The 16,016-nt window shown below is 49.5% G+C and overlaps 2 protein-coding genes across 2 annotated transcripts; both read left to right on the top strand.

Moving 5' to 3' along the window:
• Positions 1-7,050: 7,050 nt before the first annotated feature.
• On the top strand, positions 7,051-10,884 carry JR316_0012758 (uncharacterized protein; the record flags this gene model as incomplete). Its single annotated transcript, XM_047898377.1, has 1 exon — positions 7,051-10,884. The coding sequence occupies one exon, from the start codon at positions 7,051-7,053 to the stop codon at positions 10,882-10,884; it is 3,834 nt and encodes a 1,277-aa protein (XP_047741925.1).
• A 1,433-nt stretch (positions 10,885-12,317) lies between these two features.
• JR316_0012759 (G2-specific protein kinase nim-1) lies at positions 12,318-15,757 on the top strand (the record flags this gene model as incomplete). Its single annotated transcript, XM_047898378.1, has 9 exons — positions 12,318-12,419; positions 12,476-12,546; positions 12,605-12,930; positions 12,993-13,084; positions 13,207-13,361; positions 13,438-13,516; positions 13,573-13,655; positions 13,727-14,259; positions 14,325-15,757. 9 exons carry the CDS (start codon positions 12,318-12,320, stop codon positions 15,755-15,757), a joined length of 2,874 nt encoding a protein of 957 aa, XP_047741926.1.
• Between the last annotated feature and the right edge of the window lie 259 nt (positions 15,758-16,016).

The following is a 16,016-nucleotide window of genomic DNA, read 5'->3' on the forward strand; positions in this document are numbered from 1 at the left end:
TCATCGCAGACCTCCCAACCTCTTCACATGGTGCCTGAAATAGGGAATCTGCTTGACAGTCATTATCGTACTGCGATTAGATCAAGGTTGAATTGGGTTTATGAGCGGAGGTTACTGTCACACGTATATTCTGTGTATTAAGGTGCGTTTTTTTCTGTTCCCTAAGTAACTGCCACTCATCTCCACCTGTCCCTTCCCACCTTGCCCTGCCCTGTATCCACACCACATACATTCGCATTCGCACTCCCAGGAGAGCTTGTCAATTTCAGCGTATCCGATGCATATGCACCAACCCCACCCCACTCGTACACCCGCAGCCTTTGCCACTCTTTCCATTTTTTACATGTTCCGCCTCCGTCCCTTCCCTTGGTATTTTCGTCGAACATCCTAAGAGCAATATGCGATACACTATACGGACTCGGGCCTGGACACTCCACGCTCAGCAGTTTGAGGAGAGTGTATGCGCACATTCGCGGGTAAGATCACATCCTTTCCCCCGTTGACTTACCGTTCGCATCCTGTTTCTCCTTAGTCTTGTCTACACGGTCCAAAACAACGATGAAATAGTCAGTAGACAAGTTCTCGCACAAATCCATCTCTGTCTGCACTGGAACCGCCTCGTATCACACCAGGTTACACCCTCCATCATCGTCGAGTGCACGTATTCTCTTTTGCCTCTCCGCTATTTTGAATTTGAGTTTGATTTCGTTGGAACACAGCGCCGTTAACCGAGAACAAGGACACTCAAGCACGAGCACGAGCCAGCCTGGGAGAAAGGCTCCCTACCCTCATTGCTGATGGGGTGTATATGCGTGCAGACGTTGGAATCGATGTCTACAAGTACGAAGATTCGAGTGGAAGTGGTGTCGTAGTGGGTGCGCGGTGAGGAATGTGTATGGTGGGTTTGAAGAGGGTTGTTGTAGTATGCGAGCGTGTGCATATGTGGACATGAGTGAGTAGACATTATCTCCTCTGCTACCGCTCTCCACTAATCTCCACGCTTTCCACCATTTCTCCACCACCAACCGTTACCCGTTCGCTAAATCCTCGCTGAGAATATGTGGTCCACAACTTGGTACACACCACACGTCGTCTGTCCCGATCCCCACTCCTCGAAACACGCTGTCGAAAAAAAGGACAGGAACAAGTGGCCTTTGACATGCGCTGGTTTATGGTTCGCTGGGGATCTAGGATGCGTCTTGGCGCGAGTATGGGCAACGGTGCGGGAGATTTTGATGATTCTCGATCGGTGCACGATTGTATTGACGTTGCTGTTGAATTGAACTCTGACTCTAACATCGCCTCAGACATGGACTTTAACTCGAACATAGGGTCTGTATAATCACCTCTCTGTTTGGCTTTAAGTCTCCGTACCCGTTTGTGTGGCTGGCAGATCGGTTGTACGTCTATACGTCTTTCTCTGTGTATTATTATTCTCTGTACGAACCACGCCTCTCCTATTATCTGTATGTGCTATCTTTATCTTAACTTGAATCTCTATATAATTCTATCTCGTCCGGTACGTCCTCTATCTTGCGTACAATTATGCATTCAATCAAACGCGCACCTCCACTCGATTCACAACAAGAACAAACACGGAAACGTAACCTCCTGCTTTTCACTACAACCATGGCGGCTGCCGCCAACACCACCACCAATGACTTGCGGTGCATGGAAAGAACTCCAACGACGGAGGAAGGTTTCACTGCCTTGGTTTTGGAAGGGAAGCAATAGAAAGAACTGTGCGTTTCGATCAAATGCAACCGAGAAAACTGACGACACTCTTTTCGTAGTTCGTGACCGATACGTATAATGTACACGCCCAATGCTACTTGCCAGCGCTTGAATCTATCTTTTCCAACGAGTGGCTGCTCGTCTTGATTCCTTTCATCTCGGCCACATGTGCCTCTTCCATCTACCCAAAACAATACGATGAGGATTTCCAACGCACAAAATTGAGTAGCGGTTGACGATGGGATAGGTGTGGGCGTGGGTGGGGTGGATATGTGTAAGGGTTAACATGGGAGTGACCATACGGCGGGCACCTGTGGGAGACTTGGGGAGGAGTTAACCTACAGTAACAGGTGAGTGTTAATTTTACTCAATATTCCACAGATACTTAATCAATCGTTATCATAGAACTTCATGGCCCTCTCCAACGCGAAATCCTCTCCCACTTCCTTTCTTTCTCGGCGCACCATTAAACCCACACACACACTAACCGCCCAGCCTCACATTCTTTTGTCACCCACGGCCACACAGCCCGATCGACCCGTCCAACTCGCTACGCGGGTTCCTGGCACAGTTCATGCGCTTCGACCACCAACCAGCCACTCAAAGTATTGACCTCCGCACAGCGGCTACAGCCAACACCCATGCACCATCCCAAACCTTTCCATACTTGCAACCCCTCCCACGTTATCCATGACCTCTTTCCATATCATCACTTTTCCACCCGTTTCCTTCGTGACGCAAAGTACCCGCATACTCCTCCCTTACTCGGCTGGCCAGTACCCTGGATGAGGTGTTGATATGGATTCCAAGAATTTTACGCGGGGCATTTGGATACCCGTTTTGATATTCAACTTCCTGCGGTCTTTGACACCCCCTCGATGGCTCTGGAAGCGGATGTTGACCTTGCGTGGGGCATGGGGAGTGTGCAGAGGGAGCCAAGCCCGCTCTGACACCGAGTAAATGGCTTTCCCCAACATTTCGTATGGCGGGGGGTTACAACACGATGCGTCTGCCTCTACCCTACTTCTTCCACCACCACATTTATGTCCAACTCCCCCTCTTCTGCTGGTACCGTTATTTCCATCAGGTATTGACCACTTGAGATGCAACAAAAGCAACCGACGACGGAGGAGTATGAGAGGTATTGCGACAAGGGTAATGTTCTGTGGTCCGAAGGGAAGGATATGAATTGGTTAGAGTCGTACAAGATCCTGATTGACAGCTCGAGGAGGAAGAGTGCAAGCATAGCGGCACCTCCCTTTTGGTGAGAGCTATCACCACCGTTCGCCATCTGTCGTGCACACGAACAAGCGGCAGCTACCGCTTTTACGATTCCTAAATCTTCGAATTGGACTCTTGAGGCTCCCAGCCTTTGCGACGCTCCCCACCTCATTTTACCTGTTCGCTGGATCGTGCGGTACAAGACTCAGTTCTGTGCTAGTGAGTTCGAGTTCCTGCCCTTCTCAGAGCTCACACCGGTACTAACTATTCTTGTGATGTTCACCGTACATTATGATCTGCCTCCCCCATTCGCACTTGGCCTCGATGTCAGGATACAGACAGAGCACACGCACACAGACACACACACTTGTCAATTCTCACGCTCGAGCTGTCCACCACCACCACCACCATCACTCCTTCCACATTCCCATTTCCATCCCCATTTTCGTCTGTTTCATTCTCTACAGCCTCTACAAGCATCGCACTATTGACGCGTGGTTTTAAATGAGGAAAAGAGAAATATTATGATTGCAAAATCGAAACATGGTACGCAGTGGGTAGACCACTAGGATGTGCACAATCGGGAAGAGGAGGGTCCTGTGCGAGAGAATCCTTGGGCTCAATTTCAGCGCATATATGCGCATCTACGTTCAAATTCAGTACTCAAATGTTGATGCGCATGGGTTTTAGTGGCGGTCTGGTGTGTAGGTAGAGATCTGGTTGATCCCGTCGTGAAGGCTGGGTTGTGTGGGTGCAGGGGGTTTGAACGATGGTTTTTCAATTGAGTGGTTCGACTCGCTTGCCGCTGTATAATGCAACTTTCTTCATGGATGCCATCGCCTACAGTGCAGTGAACTGTTTAACCGAGTTGGACGGGCGAGGGTTGCGGGAGGGAGAAGAAATGAACTTACGTCTTTCAATTTTCCGATTTTCTGTTCCATTCTATTCTAGTGCGTGCTCTACCATTCATTGTTCGCTTCTCGAACCACTAAACGTTCAGTGCACAACGCCGGACTACCTGCCACGCCTATCCAAGACGAGGAACACACTGGGTACGTTCACTATGTGGTTCCCACTTTTGAAGTAATCTTGGACTTGGACCTGGGTACAGTCGCTGCATTAATCGTCGGCGAATCCTTTACTGGGTGACCTGCTTGCTAGTTTCTTGTGATCTATGCGTCTGTCAGGTCATCTATGAACAGGATGCGAACCCCGACGCATCTTTGAGACCAAGAATGTAGCAGGTTCATGCTAGCCCTACTGTGTTGTTTCTGCTTGAAGCTTCCACTCGGATTTGGAAATGGGCGCAGATCTTGTATTGCCATCGTTGTCGTTGTCTCTATGGCTGGCTTCGATTCTCTGTGTATCTGGCTAGCTGAAATAGTTTCCCCTCGTGCAACCGAGCATCTGGATGGGCAGCTATACACCGGCCGCTGGACGTAAATTGCCTGATGCCTGCTCCCCCACTCTAGTTCTGTAACACACCTGGGTCTTTTTACCACAATACGTAGTGTGGCAGGGTATTGTATGTGTTCGCCTTTTGGTAATTTGAACTTGTTCTGGGTTGGTGACGTGTGTCTGTGTGTCTAGTGGTGTGCCTGCTCGCCTGCTCGTCTGCGTGATGGATGATGGGTGAAGTTATAGGTTTCGATTGTCTTGCAATGGTTCATGGCTCATCTCATCTCATCTCATGACTCGGCTGGTTCAGCTTGCTCTACATGCGGCATATATTCTTAGGCTAATAAATAGCATTTATTCAACAAACTAGCCAGCCCAAGCATCGTACATTGCTCCGAGTATGGGCCCATAATCGCGCGCTTCAAGAGTTAAAGCGGAGTTTGAATGTCCTTGACAACGGCCAAACAACACGCCATTTGTTTTCGACCACCACCACCCCTCCCCCAGCCACTCGAACAACAATGGACTCCGGATGTACGCAAACTAGGGAGAGGGGAGGGAGGAACAAAGGAGGAGGAGCATCTATGTGAGTGATTCGCATTCCCTGTCTTTTTTTTTTCGCTTTGGTGCATGCACCCGGCTTTCGACTCTCCAATGCTATCACCCTCGATTTTCCATTGCACTGGCACATACTTGACATCTACGCCGTGCAAGATACACCGGGTCCATATGGCTGTCGGTGTACTGCCTGCGTTCTATGCCATTCTACATTCAAGTAGGCGCTGTGCAGTGGAAATAGTGGGTAACACAGTCTTGTACTCTGTATGACATTCCCAGCATTTGTTTATACGCACTTTGTCTGTCTAATTGCCTAAACCCTCTCTACAGTCACGCCTCTCCTCTACAAACCCTCTCCCTCGACCACGTACTTAATTTCACCCCCCTAAACAAACAAATAGACACGTCAGACCCTCCCTATCTTTAACCCCGGATATTGCACGTACATACACCATCGCAACTCACCACTGTCCCGCTCGCTTGCTTCGTGACTAAAGGCACCCAACTCCGTCTATTTGTTGATCGGTCAGCTATTCCGATGCATGGGATGTGCTGATGCGCTCGTGAACTATGCCCTCGATGAGTTGCATGGATTTTTCGCGGGAAAGTACAATATCCGTACACGTTGATTAACGGATATTCAACTGAATATGGGCATGATGAGTGCAAAATATGCCCTCTTTCACGTCCAGTACAGGCCTTTTTCTACTTTTTATTAGAGGGCAGGTTACAACAAGGGGTACGCTGACCTCCATGACCTCTGCAGTGTCTTCCACCCTGATTAATTAGATTCCAAGCCGACCCCCTCTTCTACGGATCTGGTTGTCTATGTGGATGATTTCGATCGCCATTGTAAGGGGAAAGTGTGTGAGCGCGAACGCGAGCTCAGGCGCGTAACATCCAGCTCACCATGGACATCAAGCACACCAACGGCAACCCAACTCAACGAACGACTGCGCATGTCCGTCCTTCCCTCATCCAACTCTTTTCTTTGCATGCAAGTACACAGCTTGGTCACTCTCTCACCCGGTTTTGCCCGTATGCTAGATTCTGCGGTTATCTCAGTGCTGGTGAGTGCGTCCCTCTCTCCACTAACCCACCATTAACATCGACACGAACGCACTGCGCTCCACGTGGGTGTCCATCAGTCCGCGTGTCCCCATCCTTGACACCCTCTATACGCATCCCGCATGCGTTTCGGGATGTCAAACAAGAATAAAACCACAATGAACACTGCGAAACCAATGCACACGCAGTGCTACATTACCAGCACGAACACAAGCGTGATTCAAAAACGAGGGTTCTGTGTGAAGGACTCTCCCGCCTCGAGATGAGCACTTCAACGTTCAAGGGCAGTATACATATGTTTATTCATATGTGTTTGAGGTTTGATTCCTCAACCACATCGTTATCCGTATCCGCTTCCCCTATCCGTTTCGGTGTTAATCCGCCCACCGTCAATTCGGAATGCAGAGTATCCACCGAAAGCACAAGAAAGGATTGGTTTGCGAGATGGAGGCAGGGTTGGTGTTATTTTGTTATCAGAACGCCGGGTGGCAGAACAGTTAGTCGTATTCCAGTGAGTTTACGCCCTTATTCATCCAACAACTGCCTCACCCTCACACTTGATTTCACTCTCCCAATGTTTATGTGAGCTCGCGCATTTGTATACCTCTATGCAATGTACAAGGGTGTGGATACAGCTTGACGGTCAGTGGAGTGTCAATCCAGATGAAAATGGATACCATGGTTTGCGCCAAGTAGCGGTGCGTCATCGCACGTACGGGTCTGGTGCAGGGGGGAGTGTGCGTTTTATGGTGCACGCTTCGATACCCACGAACATGCATCAGCCGCGCTAAATATTCCGCATGCAGATCATCAGAAATGCTATGCAATTCCTAACTAATCGTTATTGGTCCACTAAGTATAACTCGGCTTGCGATTGGCATCTGAGTTTGAAGAATGACATGGGTCAGAGCGATTTCAAGATCGATAAGAGGGCGATCAGCTCTACCATATCTCCTACTACAACTGCCAAGCAAAAATGTCAGTAAATCACCGTTTTGTTCATTGCGCTTTAGAAACAAAATCTTACTACATGTTATGCAGCTTTCACCAATTCTTCGAGGATCTAACGTTATGAAGTCAAACGAAGAGCAACTGCCCAGCGTAGATAAGAAAACAACAGGAATTGATAACACTAGACGGCCTGCTACATCTGATAGTGTCCCTTCGGGAGGCGACAGCAAAACAGGCCGTCGTGATAATTCCAAGATACATGAAATGCTCGATAGCTGTTCGCCCGAACACCCTGATCGACAGGCTGCAGTCAAATACATCGTCGAATATATGCTTGATCACTATTCAGAAATTATAGGGAAGGCGATGGAGGAGGTACCGGTTTCCCAGGACGCAAACAAACTAAAAAACCCTATTCCGCCTGATCATATTGCCAACAAATTGTTAGATAAACTCACCAACGACGTTGAAGTAGCTATTGCGTATTACCGCGAGCTTCTCAATAGAGCTCCACCAGACCATTATTATCGCCCACAATGTCTGGAGGGACTTTGCAGTGCACTAGTATCCCGCTTTTCAGAGACTAGAGAAATTGAAGACCTCGACGAAGCAATTTTACGACAACGTGAAGAACTAGCAATCCATATTTCTCGCGGGTCAAATCGTTCAGTCAGTCTAAACAACCTCGCCAATATGTTTTCTATGCGATTTGAAGAAACAGACGAAATGACAGACCTTGATGATGCAATCAAATATCATCGCGAATCTCTTTCTCTGCGTTCTCCTGATCATCCTCATCGTTACGTCGCTTTGCTAGGGCTGGGTGATGTACTCAAAGAACGCTTCGACCTAGGAGGAACTATTGACGATTTGGAAGAGGCAATACCGGCATACCGCGAGCTGTTAAGCATCTGGACCACTGGTCACCCCAACAACTCAATGGCTCTGAACCGCCTTGCTAGTTGTCTTATAGTTCGATATGAGCAACTTGGAGATACGGAAGATCTGAAGCAATCTATCGCCTACTTATGCGAATCGCTCAGAGTATGTCCCGGTTACCATCCAGAGCATTCAAGATGCTTTGACGCCCTTGCCACTGTGATCTCGGTTCGGTATAATAGGTTTGGAGAAATAAAAGATTTGGAAGAAGCAATGGTGCTCCATAAAAATGCCCTTGATTTGTGCCCTCCAGGACACCCTCAACGATCAATGACCTTGATCAATTTTGCTATTTCTCACAAAAAACGATATGAACGACTTGGAAATATGGAAGACTTGGAGCAGGCAATTTCTTATAATCGTGAAGCGCTAACATTGGTCCCCTTTCCCACCAATGAACGTGGAAAGCTCTTGAACAATCTCGCAAATGCTCTCCAAGCTCGATATATTACCCTAGGATCCACCAAAGATCTGGAAGAGTCCATAATTTACTTTTATGATGCCCTCAATATCTATCCAGAAGGTGACCCAGAGCGTGCTTTGCCCCTGAATAACATTGCCAATGCCATTCATATCCGATACGAGCTCTTTGGTGAACCACAGGACTTGGAAAAGTTAATCATGTACCGTCGCGAAGCTCTCTCGCTCTACCCTGAGCATCACATTGAGCGTGCAGGGGCTTTAAACCACCTTGCAAGTGCCATATTCCTTCGCTTTGCCTCCTTTGGCTCAATGGAAGACCTAGAAGAGTGCATTTCCATCAATCGAACATCAATGGAGCTATCTCCAGCCGACGATGATCGATGTGCCGCCTTGTGTAACATCGTAAATGCCCTTCAAACACGTTACGAGCATTTAGGTACCGCTGAAGACTTGGATGAAGCAATCAGCTACATTGAAGATGGCCTTCGCTTCGAGTCCCGAGGAAACCTCCATCTTTCAGTGTTATTGAACACGTTTGGAATGGTTCTTCAACACCGCTATCGTCTGGTCCATAACGTTGACGATTTGGAGTATGCAATCATCTTGTATCGCAAAGTTCTTGAGCTTCAACCGCCCGGTCATCCCTTGCGATTCACATCGTTGAACAATATTTCCATATCGCTTCAAGGCCGATATATACGTTTCGGTTCTCCCGAAGACCTCGAGGAAGCAATCCAATTCCTGCGCGAATCCATGGCGTGTCTGACAAAAAGTCACACTCGATACCCGTTTATTATTAACAACCTTTCCGAAGCCCTTGCAAGGTCATCGGAGAAGGAGAATATGGACGAAGCGGTCGACCTTGGCCGTCAAGCTCTCCTCATGCTGTCGGGTGGTCATCCTGGTCGGTCGAGGGCTCTGTTAAACCTTGGGGATACACTTTTATCACGCTTCAATCTATTGAACAATATGGAGGATCATGATGAGGCCTTCACATTGTATGAACAAGCTGCAGGTACTGTTACCTCCCCTTCGTTTCATTGTCTCTTCGCCGCCGTCCGCTGGATGTATCGGGGGAACAAGTATCAACACGAATCCGTAATTAGGGCATGCAAAGCGTCGTTGCAGCTGCTTCATCGCTCTTCCATGTTCCAAGGAAACGTTGAGTCGCAGCATAGGTTCATGATTGTAGCCAATACCAGACTTCCACTGTCAATGATATCCGACGCAGCGTCTTTTGCCATCAACACAGGAAATCTAGAGCTAGCGGTCGAGTTCCTTGAGCAAGGCAGAGCAATATTGTGGTCCAGGGTAAATAACTACAAGACCACACTCGAGGAGCTCCGGAACATTGCAGGCGGAATTGAACTGGCCGATCGTCTGGAGTCAATTAATTCACAGCTTAATGGGATTGTTTTCGAATCAAAAGGTGGAATGATAGGAAAACAAGACATATCTTTCTGGAATATCTTTGACGCGCAGATGAAAAACCATCGCTTACTTTCAGAGCAAAGGGAAGAAATAATAGGAAAAATTCGCAAGCTTCGCGGATTTGAAAACTTTCTACAGGCTCTGCCGTTTAAAACTCTTCAGCTAGCTGCTGCTGAAGGGCCTGTCATAGTCATCAATGTGGGCGCCTTTCGTTGTGACGCAATCATCGTGCTTAACGATGGCTCTCCTATTCTCATTCCCCTGCCGTTACTGGATGAAATTGAAGAACTTACTGAACAGCTTAATCGACACCGCTTTTCTCGCCAGATCGTTTCAGTCTTGCGTAATTTGTGGGACTTGATCGTATGCCCCGTAGTCGAACGGTTGACCAAGCTCGGAGTCCCACACAAGTCACGAATCTGGTGGTGTCCTACATCTGACCTGTGTACATTACCCATTCACGCGGCAGGTCCGTACAGGCCTGGGGAAAAGAATTTACCGGACATTTACCTATCCTCCTACACCTCCACATTAACATCACTGATCCGAGCAAGGGAAAACATAGCAAAATCGTACGAGGCTCCAAAGTTGCTGGTCGTCGGTCAGCTTGGGCCAGACCTCCAAAGCGTCCAGGACGAGGTAGACGCGATAAAGGAGTACAAAAATGACACCAGCGTATTAATGGGCCCAGAGGCAACTCCCGACACCGTTCTCGATGGTCTAAAAGCGCATTCATGGGCCCATCTTGCTTGCCACGGCCGTCTAGCCAAAGATAACCAACTATTCCGCACGCATTTCGAGCTTTCTGGAGGAGAACTGACACTCCTCGACTTGATCCGTGCCAAGATCCCCAATGCCGAGTTCGCATTTCTATCCGCATGCCACAGCGCATCAGGAGGTGTACTCACTCCCGACGAGAGCATCCATTTATCGGCGGCAATGCAGTTCTGTGGATTCCGCAGTGTGGTTGGGACGCTGTGGGAGATGGCCGATGAGGATGGACCGACCATTGCGAAGGAGTTTTACAACTATATGTTCCGCAATGAGACAGAGATCAACTTCAGAGACTCGGCAGCGGCGCTGTATTCTGCCATTAGGGTAATGAGAAAGAACAAGGCGTCCCCGGAACGCTGGGTTATGTTTGTACATACCGGTGCTTGATTACCGTATGTGTATGTTTATTATTGTAGATCATTTCGATGCTAATCGTGTTACACTTTCAGTGCATGATGAGAGCTAAATGAACTGTGCATTACACTTACCTCTGTAATGCACGTCGACTGTCCCTGTTTTAATTTTTCTCAAGAACTATGCCTCAACGACTTGTTTAAAGCCAGAATGATAAAAATTCAAGGACTCACATTGTTCTTTGTTGTTTTGTAATGTCCATATTTTTGTTAACACTCGTATGATTGAACGATATGGTGAAGAATGAACGTTGTATAATCAGATCACGGATTAAAATCACAGGACACGCGTAGTTCTTGGATGGCTTGATCATACAAGCATACGTTGTAGCATGCGACAACATTTTTTGCTGACCTGAGGTGTCCAATTAATAACAGTATGTGCATGCGCGTTAAGGCTAGGAAGGATAGAAATGCCAGTGAGAATGCAATTGATGTGAGGTAGACTGCAACACCTGCATGATGGCACAATCAGAATGTGTATGTGTCATATATTGAGCATATATGCGTGGATTCCGATAGTAGGAAGGTCAAGCAAAAAAAGACTGCACTGTGCGTATATGACGTCTTATACACACCGCAGGCGCAAATATATGCGTGACTGTCCTGCGAAGATCTCGCCGAGTTCCGAGAGCCAGGGAGTGAATGACAGAAATCGAGCGAACCAAAGCAAATCAAGCCAGACAAGTCGGTCCGATTGAGCGTCCGCAAAAAGTCCGCGAGCTGAAAGACATCAGATGGGACAATGTATGATGTATATCTCCCCCGAGTGCGGGGAATGGACAGAACAATGGGGTATTTTTGGAAGGTGTACATATGCCTGGCATAGCAACGGTATGGGATTCAGACCGCGGGCGGGAAACTTGGCGTGGACGTTAAGAGAGAGGTTCAATTTCGTATTTGGGAATTCTGGAGAGATGAGTGGGTGTAGTGACGCACTGAGCGGCGGTTTCGGGGAAGGTGTGGGGGATCTGGTGCGCATATAGATGGTATTTTTTTGGATGACTGGGGAGACAAAAACGGCAATTTTACACCCATGACTGTTGGTTGAATAGGTCCGATCCGAGGCTAGTTACCGGGTTTGAGGAGCATAATGATGCTGGATGGAGATTAGATTACGGTTGGTGTATTAGGGGCTATCCACCGCAAATGAACCTTCATTCAAGTCACAGCTCGAGCGGGACATGTGGGCGGTCTCCCGAGGGCATAAATCGGAGGGTGTATGGATGCCAGAAGATGGTGGAAGAGGGGCGAAAGGAGATAAGGGAACAATGGAGTGATGGAGAGGCCATTTAGGGTCGGTCGCGACGCGCCGCGATCACGTGCCTGTTGAAGAAGGCAAAAAAGAAAGTCAACGAATTGTTAGACCTGCGCTACATTAATCCCTTTACCCCCTTCACTTATACCATGTCCTCCCCTTCCTTTCTTGCGAATTATGAACCCCTCGATGTTATTGGGAATGGATCCTTTGGAATCATCCGCAAAGTGCGCCGGAAATCGGACGGTGTGGTGAGTTTTTACCCTAGCATGATTGGCCACTCTTCAGCTCATATATTCTCCTTCAGCTGTTTGCGCGGAAAGAGCTGAATTTCGAGAGGATGACGGAGCGGGATAGGAAGCAAATAGTTGCTGAAGTGTGCGTCCTTGGATCTTTCGTATCTCCTTTCCACCCCCAGCTCACACTAACACCACAGAAACATCCTCAAAGACCTGCATCACGACCACATTGTGCGATACCACGACCGTTACGTCGACCGCGACGCTGGAATCCTTTACATTCTCATGGAATACTGCGGCGGCGGAGACCTCTCCGCCGTCATCAAGCAGGCCGCGAAACAGAATAGGCCGATCCCGGAAGACACCATCTGGCACTACTTCCTCCAAATCCTCCATGCACTCCACCACTGTCACCACCCAAATGGACACACACGCTCCTCTAGCGGCTCCGGCTCCTCGCTTGATGCAGAGGGCGCCTCGCGCCGTGTCCAAATCCTACATCGAGATTTGAAACCCGACAATGGTGTGTTGTGCCCCGATGTTGTTAAAACTTTGGTCATGCTAATGTGTCGTATTTTCTTGCAGTTTTCTTGGACGAAAACAATACAGTGAAGCTGGGAGACTTTGGATTGTCGAAAGCACTCGCACAGGCGAGTTTTGCTAGCACTTATGTTGGGGTGAGTCCATATTGTCCAACCTCCTCTCTCTGTTCTCTGCCCTGAGCGCATTCTGATTCTCGTCCATTCCTCTACCCACCAACTTATCACCCCGTCACATCCACTCTCCCACCGATCTCCAGACACCCTATTACATGTCCCCCGAACTCATGCAAGAAAAGGCATATGACTCAAAATCCGACATCTGGTCTCTGGGATGCCTCATATACGAGCTCTGTGCGCTCAAACCACCATTCCACGAAGCCAAAACCCACTCCGAACTGAGCATATTCATACGGTGAGATCATCTATACCCCACAGTCATCTCATTATCTCCCGTCCAACATGTATATTTAACTTCTATGCGCGCATAGCAACGGGCGAATCCCACCGTTACCCCGCGGATACTCGCAGGCTCTTACGTCGGTCATCAAGTCGATGCTGAATCTTAATGTAAGTGCCATGTTGACATCATCTCACCGAGTCTTTAATTAATGTATACAGTGCAGCCCGCCATGCGCCCTTCTGCCGCGCAGCTCCTGCAGCATGAACGACTTGAGCTCGTGAACAAGGTCTCAGAGGCCGAAAAGATGTGCGTTCACCCACATTTTCATCCACATTTCTTCACTTCTTCTATCATGCTCACAACCACATACCCCGCAGGCTCGCAACAGTGAAAGCCCACCGCGCAGCCGTGACCGCGAAAGAACGGGAGGTTCTCGCGCGCGAACACAACCTCCGCGAAAGCGAACAACATTTCACCGCCGTCCTCTCCGCCAAAGACCAGGAAATCGCGCAACTGCAACATGCTGTCTCGCAGCTGCAGTCCCAGCTCACATCCGCGACAGCACAGGGGGCGTACCAATACACGAGGCAGGATCTGGAGCACGCAGCGAAGCAGGCGGTCGGGCGGAGGGAGGAGGAACTAAGGGTGTTGGTAATGAAGAGAGAGGAGGAGGTCGCTGCGGCGATTGCGAAGAGGGAGGAGGAAATTATGGAGGCTGTCCGTGCGAGAGAAACCGAAATTGACCGTGCCTGTGTGGCGAGAGAGGAGGCGGTGAGGCGAGAGGTGGATGAGAGGGTGCGATGGGTTGTTGAGCGGGAGAGGGTGTTGAGGGAGGAAGAGAGGAGGATTGAGGGGGTCAGGAAGGAGGTGGAGGAGGCCAAGAGACGTGCTGAGGCGGGTGTTGGAAAGGGTGTGTTTTCTTTCTTTTCCTTGGGTTTGAATCATGTTGATTGGTTGTATTTTTGTTTGTCATAGGTCGCAAAGATAAGAACCCGCTGGAGGAGGTTAAGAACGTTCTGTCGCAGGTTACACCTTCACAACCGCGGCGACGCAAACTGGATCCTCAACCCACACCCCGTGCCAACGGCAGTAAAACCACAGCATCCTCACATCAACACTCTGCTTCGAATTCCAGCACATCCTCCAACTCTTCGTCCTCGTCGAATGCCACGAATGTTAGCGCGAACAACGCCGCGCTTGAGACGCCCACGGCTTCCCGTCCATTCGCAACGTATTCTGCAGACTATATGCCGGCATCTGCTATGAAGGGCGTGGTGCTGACTTCTACAGGAGAAACGCTTGCTACGCCGTCGCCCGCAGAGCTTGTCAGCTTGTTTACACGCTCGCCGAAGGTGGGTTTGGACTTTGGCAAAATCTTTTCGCGGGATGAGGGAGGTGGAAGTGGCAGCAGTGGGCAGCAGGGGCAGAGTCAAAATCAAATACCGCAACCGCAGTTGAACCCAGCCACGTCATGTCAGTCACAACAGAGCCAGCAGCAGCAACAGCAACAGCAGCAAAGAGTCGCAATGCAATATGATGATGAGGAGCTGGATAGCCCTCCACCTAGCCCGAGTGCGCGGAAGGAGAGGGAAAGGGAGAAGAGGGACATGAATGGGATGGTATCGGCGCCTCCGCCCCCGACGAGGATACGCAGGCCGTCGATTCGGACGTCCGCACGGTCAGCGCCTGCCAGGACGAGTGGGTTCCCTCCTTCGACTGCCTCGTCGTCGAGTTCGGATTCGTCATCGGGGAACTCAAACTCGAGTCACACGGCCACACATGGGAACGCCGTCAACGGCAACGCGAATACAAATGCAAATGCAAAACAGAATCCTAAGCCACTACCTCACCCCCACCTGCGCCCGTCTCGCTCAGGTTCGAACCTGGCCGCTGCGCGCGCGGCGGCGCATGCTGCTGCTGCTGCTGGCCGTGTGCCCCTTCCTCCCGCGCCGGTGTATGATCTCGCAGACGAGGAAAATCTTCCGAGTCCGTTTATCAAGCGGACGCTGGGGAGGACACAGTCGCATCCTGTTGTTGGCTCTAATGGGAGCGGGAGTGCGAGTGCATCTGGGAGTGGAAGCGCGAGCAATCAACACACGACGGCTGCTGCTGCTGCTGCGGAGAGCTCGACAGCAACGCTGGGCGTGCCGTCGAGCAAGACGAAGCGGCGAGGTAGCAGCGGGTTACTGTTGCGCGCGGTGGCGGCTGCTAATAGCGCTGGGCGGACGAGAAGTGCAGTAGGGGGGCTGAGATCGCCGTTGATGGACGAGGATGGCGCGGAGGGTGGAGTGAGTTTCCCGCCTGCTGTTCCCGAACCTGGGCAAGGGATGGGGGAGAGTGCGCGGCCTTCGTTGGCGAGTGCGCGCAAGGCGAGTGAGGAGGCGAGGAGAGCGTTGTTGAGATCATGAAGGGACCAGCTTTTTCTTTTCTTTTTGGTTTGTTTTCCCTTTTCTTTTCTTTTTCGATGTTGTGTTATATGGGCTTTTGAGATACCTCATGATATTCTCTTTCTTCTTTGTTGTTTTGACTCTATCTCTGGCTTCGATCGTCTGCCATTTTTGGTATATCTACCTCGACGCTCGTTTTCTCCCTCTTTTAAATTTTTTTTCATGAATCTTCTTACATCTTCATTATCATTGTCATCATCATCACCATCATCATGACTTA

This window comes from Psilocybe cubensis, chromosome 13, assembly GCF_017499595.1.
Source record: "Psilocybe cubensis strain MGC-MH-2018 chromosome 13, whole genome shotgun sequence".
Lineage (NCBI taxonomy): Eukaryota > Fungi > Basidiomycota > Agaricomycetes > Agaricales > Agrocybaceae > Psilocybe > Psilocybe cubensis.